The sequence below is a fragment of the Nuphar pumila genome, chromosome 4, assembly GCF_984573655.1.
Source record: "Nuphar pumila chromosome 4, dmNupPumi1.hap1.1, whole genome shotgun sequence".
Classification (NCBI taxonomy): domain Eukaryota; kingdom Viridiplantae; phylum Streptophyta; class Magnoliopsida; order Nymphaeales; family Nymphaeaceae; genus Nuphar; species Nuphar pumila.
This window is the reverse complement of record NC_143252.1, coordinates 118,371,131-118,381,320: the sequence shown is the minus strand read 5'-3', so window position 1 is coordinate 118,381,320 and position 10,190 is coordinate 118,371,131. Positions and strand designations below refer to the sequence as shown.

The 10,190-nt window shown below is 33.8% G+C and overlaps 1 protein-coding gene across 1 annotated transcript in view; it reads right to left on the bottom strand.

Moving 5' to 3' along the window:
* Nucleotides 1-608: 608 nt before the first annotated feature.
* The window catches only part of LOC149840789 (Peptidase C78, ubiquitin fold modifier-specific peptidase 1/ 2), a 124,147-nt gene continuing 114,565 nt past the window's right edge, over nucleotides 609-10,190 (bottom strand). The window contains exons 12-13 of the mRNA XM_090003334.1: nucleotides 1,756-1,858; nucleotides 609-1,029 (exon numbers count right to left, since the gene is read on the bottom strand). Of these exons, the coding sequence (XP_089859460.1) occupies nucleotides 800-1,029; nucleotides 1,756-1,858 (333 nt within the window). The 3' untranslated portion in view covers nucleotides 609-799. The remainder of the gene's footprint in view (nucleotides 1,030-1,755; nucleotides 1,859-10,190) is intronic.

Here is a 10,190-nt window from a genome sequence, read left to right as displayed (position 1 = left end):
CAAAAGCATGCAATATATGCAAAAAAGTAAGTTATTCGTGAAATTAACAGTAAGTGTTTCACACATAAATTTATGCGATTTCGAAAAGTATATGCAAAACAGTAGGATATTTATGAGAGGTGTTTTACAAATATATTTATGCAAAATATTTTATTATATGCGAAAGATTAAGATATTTATGATTTTTGTAGTTTCAGTTTCATCGAAATTTCACAAATAAATTTATGAGTTTGTGAGGTCTAAATTCGCATAAAAAAACCTATGATTCTAGATTTAAGTTGGTTTTGAAAATAGCTGACGGGCGTATAATTTTATCACAAAAAAGCTTTCATAGTTGCGACAGTATAAGAAATTGTAGGGTTTTTAAAAAATCAGGTCAAATTACCCCCTATGGTGGGATCATTTTTGTAATTCTTTCCATCTGATAACAAATTGCATGTTCTATCTTGCCCATTTTGCTCTCTTCCTATTCCCTTGTTAAGATTTTGCTTTGAGTGTCCTGATGAGAAGTGTCCTCATGAGATCACTTGAAGAACTTTGACATTTGGGATAATAGCAAACTTGAAAAAGGAATCGAGATTTAAAGCAAATGATTCAAACACGAAAGGTTTTGTTAATTTTCAGAATGGAGTTAACTTGCAACTCAATTTTTTGCATTGATCACCTTGTTTAATTACAAAATATAATCTAATTTTTCGATTGAAGAAACTGCATATTCTGGTCAACAAAATTTTGAGAATAATGGCTAACATGAAAGCTACTGACATTGTAGGTGTAATATGTTACAGAACAGGAACCCTTATACCATGTTGGGCCTCTGTGGAAGTAGTAGGTTATAAAACTTGTCATGCAAAAAGAAGTGCTTCCCTTTGCTATCAATAGCCTTCTTCCAACCACACCACCCACCATTTAAAATGCTTTTGAGCTCATCTTTTCCAGTATAGTGAGGATCTAGGATAAGGAATGCACAGTCTCCTGTTTGATCATTGTAGTCGACTCCCAAGAGAGTATAGGCAAGAACCCCACCTCCTAGAATTTGCATATAGAAATAAAAGAACATTTAGAAACTGCAGAGAATGATGTGCGCAATAAACAAAATGGAACCCTCATTTACAAGAATTGTATGCTACAATTGGTGATGGATCTGATGTGTGCATGCGTAGAGAGAGACGGATCATCATCAATCTTCTAATCATTACATTAGCAATTTTGTAATTTCACTGTATAGTTGGGAGAAAAATTGAAATAAGAAAAAAGCTTTTATATAATATGTGTAGCACTGTTGTATCAATGTTATTCTTAGAGGCCAATATAATGGAAATTATATCAATGTAGAGAATAAAGTATAAACCAAGAATTTGAATGGACAAACGAAACTTAGAAGACACATGGATAGGAGGAAGTGATGCGGGTTGGACTTGCAAGTTTGAATTTTTTTTTGGAAAATAGGACACGTTTTTTTTTTAGTTTTTTAATAAATAAAAAGCTAATTTATTATATTTTAATGTTAAAAAAGTTTTTTATTGAAATAAAATATTAAAAATTGTCTGTACATGTCTGTGTCTGTGTCCAAATGTGTCCACTCGCGTCACCAGGGACAACACAAAAATGGCGTGTCCTTGTGACAGCTTAGTAACAGTCTTGACAACATAATTATTTCAAAGAGATTGACAAAGTGGAATTGGAAAAGTAGATCTCATAAGTGTCAAGTATCTTAAAATGATCAAAATAGAAGAATTATATTGGCACACAAACCAATCATAATAGGGGTCCCTTGAGTATCAAAATGCAAAGCCAGCTCTCTACATTTCTCAGGAAGCTCTGCACCAGATCTCACATTTATAATCTTGCAACTTACCTGCACAATAACATTTCACAGTTGGACAAATTTTAAATTTCACTGCAACTATTGAAATCTGAAGTTCATTTATAGTTCTAAAGAGATTAACTCAAAGCATATAAGTAATAATAACATAGGATTACCATAGCAGTTAACGACTTTCAACATGCATTAGACATATGGTGAAATAGATCAGCACAACTTGAAAAAAAAAAGAAACTGAATCACATGAAAATTTTGCAGGCCAAAAGCAGTGAGTTTGAAGATACATCTATAATAAAACTGTATATGAAGTAGGTCTAAAGACTAACAAGAAACTAGTTTACCAGCAAAATAGATGATCGGCTAATATCTCACAGGGATTCGGCTAGCAGGGTGCCGCACCCGCGTCGACGCGACGCAACGCGGGTACGGCACCAGGTGAACGCACCCAGGGTCATTTTGGTCCAATTTTTCATACTTAAAAAAAAAAAATTGCCAAGAAATTTTTTTTGCCCTATATGTCACAGGGATTCTCCAACTAGGTGCCGCACCTGCACCCGCACCCGATGCGGTCAACCTGACCCTGGGTGCAGTCAACGCACTCAGGGTCATTTATGTCCAACTTTTGGACTTTATATATATATATATATATATATATATATATATATATATATATATATATATATATATATATATATATATATATATATATATATATATATAAATTTTTTTATATTTTTGCCGCACCCCCACACCTGGGTTTTTTGGAAGTGCCGCATCCCCGCACCCATGTGACATAATCGGCTATACTATTTTAGGTAAACCTACTTTTTTCAGTTGCTTAATAGGCTAGACTTCTGTAGTTCTACCATTCAGAAGCCCTAATCACTTACTGACAGGAAATGTCCATAATAATTTAAAATGAATATATTCAATGAAAAAATACCTTAACAAATCAATGAATAGGTTAATAGAAAGTAAAAAGAATCAAAAACTAAAAATTAACAAAGGGTCCAAAGAACAAGAATGAAAAAATAAGATATCCCATGAGTTCATGAATCAATTAATTAAATGAGTAACTTTTCATTTCTTTGTGAGAATAAAATAATAAAAGCAGGCAAGTGCCACGACTATGGATAGTGATGATGACATTAATATATTTCTTTTTAGTATTTTACCTTGATAATGGGTATGCACAAAACATCCTTCATTCACTGGGAATACAAGGCAAAGTGGCACCCAGATCATGTAGGTTGTAAAACAGGACCAAAATATATAAGGAGAAGAAATGTTGTACACAAAAGAATAATCTTGTGGTTATAGTTCTAACCCCAGATCTTGTTCATAGGGGCTGCACTAAGCTTCCATAAAAAATATCAGTCACCCTTGTTAGTGCAAGACCATAAAATTAGGTTAGCCACTTGGAACATAGGATCTTTAACTGGTAAGTTGGTAGAGTTAATAGATGTTATGTGTAGGAGAAAGATTGATATTTTATGTCTACAAGAGACCAAATGGGTAGGTGAGAAAGCAAAAGTGATAGAACCTTGGGGATATAAGATTTGGTATACAGGAATAAATAGGAATAGGAATGGAGTAGGAATTGTTATGAGTCGTGAGTTTATAGATAATGTAGTTGAGGTCCGTAGGAAGGGTGATAGGATTTTACTTATTAAATTAGTATTAGGTTCGAATATTATTAATATTATTAGTGTTTATGCACCTCAAATAGGTTTAGATGATTCCATTAAGCGTTAATTTTGAGAAGATTTAGATGGAGTAGTACAAGGGATATCTTATGGAGAAAGGCTTTTCATCGGCGGTGACCTTAATGGGCATGTAGGCATTAGTAGGGATGGATTTGAGAGTATCCATGGAGGCTATGGTATAGGAGAAAGAAACGAAAGTGGAGAAAGGATTTTAGATTTTGGCTTGTCCTATGATATGATCTTAGCAAACACTCGGTTTAAGAAGAGGGAGTCTCACCTAGTAACATTTAAAAGTGGGGTTAATACGAGTCAGATAGATTTTTTTCTACTTAGAAAGAGAGATAGGGGTTGTTGCATCGATTGTAAGGTTATACCGGGAGAAAGTGTAGCTACACAACATAAAGTCTTAATTTTAGATCTTAGAATTAGACAATGCCGCAAAAGGGATAGACATAGGATAGATCCTAGAATTAAGTGGTGGGCACTGAAAGGAGCTAAACAAGGAATGTTTGTAAAGCAGGTAGTTAAGAAAGCTGATTGGTGTCTCGCGGAGGATTCAGAATCAATGTGGAATAAGATAGCGGGTGGCATGAGAAAAGTGGCTAAGAAGGTATTGGGTGAGTCTAAAGGCGGTGCACCGCTAGGTAAGGATACATCGTGGTGGAACAAAGATGTCAAATTAGCTATTAAGGTTAAAAGAGAGTGTTATAGAAATCTAAGTAAGAGTCGTGATAATGAGAATTTGAAAAAGTATATGATAGCAAAGAAGCAAGCTAAAAAAGTAGTTCGGAACTCGAGGGATAAGGTATATAAGGAGGTTTATGACAAGTTGGATACCAAAGAGGGCGAGAAAGATATTTATAGGCTTGCAAAGATGAGAGATAGGAAATCGAGGGATCTGGGTATGGTTAGATGTATCAAAGATGAAATGCAAAGGGTTTTAGTCAAAGATGAGGAGATTAAGGAGAGATGGAAAGATTATTTTGATTAGCTATTTAATGAAAGTCATGCTCAAGATCTTGGAGACTTCTTAATTCCTTTTCATGAGATGAATCGTGACTTCATGCGCAAGATTCAAAAGAAAGAAATTGCAGAGGCTTTGAAGAAAATGAAATCAAGAAGGGCAGTTGGCCCAGATGGTATACCTATCGAGGCTTGGAAATGCTTGGGAGAGAAAGGTTTAGAATGGTTGACAAATCTTTTTAACAAGATTTGGCGGACAAATAAGATGCCTAATGAGTGGAGGAAGAGTACTTTGGTGCCTCTATATAAGAATAAGGGTGATATACAAGATTGCACAAACTATCGTGGTATAAAACTCATGAGTCATACTATGAAACTTTGGGAGAGGGTGATTGAGTCTAGGTTGAGGAAGGTTGTCATGATATCAGAGAATCAATTTGGTTTTATACCTGAAAGATCAACTATGGAAGCTATACACCTTCTTAGACAACTTATTGAGAGAAATATAAAGAGGAACAAAGATTTGCATATGGTTTTTATTGATTTGGAGAAGGCATACGATAGAGTACCTAGGGACGTTCTCTGGTGGACAATGATGAAGAAAGGTGTTTCTCTCAAGTACATTAGTATAATTAAGGATATGTATGAAGGAGTAGTAACCAATGTCCGCACTTGTGGAGGGGTGACAACCAATTTTCCTATAACGGTTGGGTTACATCAAGGATCTGCTTTAAGCCCTTTCCTATTTGCTATAGTGATGGATGAGCTTACGAGATCAATTCAAGAAAATGTGCCGTGGTGTATGTTGTTTGCTGATGATATTGTTTTGATTGATGAGTCTAGAGCTGGGGTTAATGCTAAGTTAGAATTATGAAGACAGACATTGGAAGCAAGAAGTTTTAAGTTGAGTAAGAGTAAGACAGAATGCATGGAATGTCGGTTTAGTAAACAACGAAGTAGTGATGGGAGTGTAGTGAAGCTTGTGTAAGGAAACGACTTTGAATACATTAGGTTCAATAATGAACCCACACACATGCACATGAAGTGCGGATATACCCACTAAAGGGGAAAACACAAGCACATAATGTGCTAACACATAAACCCACGAAAGGGGCAAAAATGCCCATAAGGCATAAGTTAATATTATTGAAGAGAAGAAGGGTGTAACACCCATTACAATGGAGCAAAAGCTCCTCAAAGAAGTAACAAATACAAGAGGGAAAGCCCCTATTTATAAGCCTTTGAGGAGCCACATTGAGGGGTCCCAAAGGAGTCGTTGGGAGCACCACATTTGTGACCGTTAGGGGCTCCCCAACGACTCTTTGGGGAGCCCTCCAATGTGGCACAAACCACAAAAAATAATTTTAGAAAAAAATGAAAAATAAAATTAAAAGAGAAAATACAATCATATTCCAAAATAGAATATGCGTAAAATGACTAAACAGTTAAAATATTATGTCTCTTTTAACTGTAAACTGAAATACTCATCAGGGGTATTTCAGTCCTTTTATTCAATAGGTGTCAGCCACCCTAATGGGCTAACATTTTTACTTTTTCTTTTTTTATTTACTTTTGCCTTTTACACCTTTTTCTTTTTACACTTTTTTTCTTTTTGACTGTTGTGAAAGGGACAACTCCATATAGCTGTTGGAGCTGCCCCAACAGTCACAAATGTGACCGTTGGGTGCAGCTCCAACAGCCATATTGAGCTGCACCCTGTGGCTTCTTTTTGCATTATAAATAGGCCTTAGTGGCCCTTGTAAACTCATCCTTTTTTGTGAGTGCATATGCAATAACAATGCTTTTGTAAAGCCCCTCTTGGGAACTTATGAATTGAAGTTCATTTTGTTTCATGCTTTTGTGCATGTGTATCCGTGCCTTTGTGCACTTGTGAGTGTTCTCCTTTGTGCACTCTTTGTATTTCTTGTATTGTGGTGTTACACACAATCTCTTTTTGTAGAGATTTTCACATAAACTACCCCTACGGCTAATATAGGAAAATATATATTTTATATATATAAATAGGAAGATATATATACATATATACCATATATGTATATGTATCATCTTTTATATATATATAATATTATATATAAAATATATCTAATTACAATAATTGATGAGTACATTTTAACACCCCCCTCAAACTTTGTGTGGGGAAACGAAAAGATTGAAAAAAGTCGCAAGACTCCAAGAGGCTTCGGTGAGGATGTCATTTGAAATTTACAAATGCCTTCCTCCAATTGTCTTCTAATGGTGAACACATTTCCCGATCTATCCAGGGTATTTTTTATCCCATCTCCAAGATCCTGTGAAATAACAACAAAGAACAAGTAAAAAATATTTTTGCACTTTACTCAAATGTAACATTCCTAACAAGATTAATCAAAATCATATCGGATGACTCACCCACAAAACAATGGTGCAAAGATATAACTTATGCATAGAAATTTGAAGCACATGATAGGATAATTACTTTAGCATGAAAAAAAAATTTAGAAAACCAAAATTTCAAAATCATATATCATGTCAAAGAGGAAACGAATTACAAGAATGCATAATGCTTTCACAAGCTCTTAAAAATGGACAAAACACACCCCCACAATGGGAATAAAACAATGGTCCGCCATGGGACCCTACAAGAGGCTTATAATGAAGTGCCGAACAAGAGAAACGAAGTCTTCAAGAGCAAACAAGAGAGCACGCACATACCCAAATAGCCACTAATGGGCAAGAGAACAACAAAAAACCACAAAAGTGGCAAAACACCCAAAAGAAGAGGAAAAATATATATTTCACTCAAGAAGGCTTCAAAGAAGCATATAAAGAGGTATGAACTAATGGGTGTTATTCATTTTACAATGCATAATCTACACATTTCTCTATTTTAGTAGGGAACCTTACACATTTAGGAACATCTTACTCAAATGATTGCAATTATAAAAATTCATTTTGCATATTAAATACAAAAGGTGTGTAGATTAAATGCCAAAAAATTTTGCCCTTTTTTTTTTAAATATGCATATTAATGATATGATTCTCTTGTATCTTTAAAGAGCAAAGTATGAATGAAATTTCACAAATTTCAACAATAGTTCATCTATTACAAGTAATTACCTCATTAGTCCTCCAAAACCCATAAATCAAGTGTATAAGCTACTAGAACAAGAACATAACCATAATGCCATTAAAGGCCAAAAGACACACACAAAAGGTGTGTAAAAATACCTCTTGTCTACATATAATAATACTTGAAATGAGTGTATCAACGACAAGAACAAGAGAATACATGTCAACATGGACCAAAAGCATCGCTTGTCTACGTAAAAAGACACTCAAAATCAAGTATGTTCAGCTACTAGAACAAGAGTATCAAGCCAACCATGGGCTAAAACGCAATACATCTCTTGTCTACATAAAATGACACTTGAAATGAGTGAAAGAAGTCAACCATGAACATACATTTCAACGACTAGAACAAGGACACAAATGCCAACATGGACTAAATTCACACACCATGGTGTGAATCAACGTGCCTTGTCTACATATAATAACACTAAAAAACAAGTATGTTCAGCTACTAGACCAAGAGAACAAAGCCAACAAAGGGTATAAGAGGTATAATATGTCTTGTCTACATATGATGGCACTTAGATAAGAGGTATAAGAGGAGAAGACTTTTGAGGCAATAAAACTTGTAATGACAAACATATAGATAAAACCTTGAATATAACCAATAGAATAATATTTTTGAAAATAAATACGTGCACATACGCACAACAAGAACACTTGAAACACTTGTGCACAAAAAGCACAAAACACGAACTCATAAATGTGCAAATGTACTCATAAGATTCATAAACAACAAAAGGTTGGGCAATAGTCCCAAAACCCTTGATTTTAATATACCTTAAAACATTTAAGGTTTCAAACACCATATATCCATCACATTTATATATAAATAAGAGCATCCATAAGATCAATGGCCAAAAAGAGAAAAGGAGTGACACACTCATAATTAGAGATCATATAACAAATCATTTTAGAATCCCAAGGTGCCCATAACTCACCTCAACAACCATCTTTAATATGGCAAGTGGACAATCTAAAATGACATAACACAAGGTGCCCATAACTCACCTCAACAATCATCTCTAATATCACAATAACAAGGCCATATAAATGATGCATTAAATAACATGTGATGGATAAATATAAATGTCATAAAAAGGCAATCAATTTCCAAATAGGTGATTTTATAAAGAGGGACGATTTGAAAAAATCAAATCAAAGGTCCAATATAATCAATCACAACAATATGCATTATAACAACGATTATGCATAAACACGAATTATGCTTTAACATGATCAATTCTTCAAATAAGTTATTTATACCAAAAAGGTTTATTATACAAGTACAACATGAAATATTAAGCAACATCATGTGCAAGAACTGATTTGGAATAATCCAAGAGTCAAATCAAACCTTAACTACTCATGTAAAAGTATCTTCAATAAGATACCAAGAACAATATTATAATATTCTTGGAAACAAATGTGAGCACACATGCACAAAAAAGAACACTTGTGCACAAGGAGCACAATACATACTCGCAAATGCGAACCCAAAAGTCATAAGTTTTACTAACAGAGCTTGGGCTATAATCCCACAAGCTTTAACCATGATAGATATAAAGTGCAATTATATGCACACCAAATGATAATAGATGCAATTTTTATGTAATATAAGATGTCGAATGACAATATAACAAATTTAGTTTAATATGGGCATTCTTTAATAAATGCAGTAAAATTTGAAAAAACGCATGCGGAAAAATTCACAAAAAGAACAAATTTGTAAAACTTGCAATATTAGTAGAAAATCAAAAACTAAAGGACCAAGCTTGTATAAAGAAATGGACTTCTACAATTAGACCTTCAAATGCCCACAACGAAACTTCCCAAAAGAATAATCCTTTTAAGACCAAAACTTTGAAGGATTTTCACAAGAAAAAAACACTCTTCTTACAAGAACTGTGAAAGTCTCACACATAGTATTCACCAATAAGAACCACACAACACTAAAAAACGAGTATGTAAAGCAAAGAAAAACTTAACTCCAAATGGAAGAAAACCATACTTCGAGAGTTACTAGAGGTATTCATACATCACTACATGAGGAATCTTTAATTACAAAAAAATTCACTAAGACACATGATTTGAAATCATTTTTGAGATTCTTAAAAAATATCACTACATGAGAAATCTCTAATAAACATCACTACTCATAATATATGATAGCAAGTGTGTAGAAAAGAATGTGAATTATCACAAGCTTTTATATGTTAAAGAATTTCAATCTCAACTCAACTTTTCTTTAAAAAAAAAAAAAAAAACTTCTCACATATATAATTCATGCTTTTAAGCAAACATGCAAGAGATAACTTCAAAGTACCGAAGTTATTTGATAAAAATTTAAATTCAAGGAGTCAAAGATGTCCATCAATACAAAGCTTTTAAATCATATGTAGGATTTGAAAAACAACAATAAGATCACAAAGACTCCTAAAACCATACACACGAGTTCAAGATTGACATCAACTTATGCTTGAAAGATAAGCACGATTAACGACCCTATTAAAGGAAGTTTTAAGCAATGACAAACAAGTTCACCGATTTAACTAATTATCTTTTAA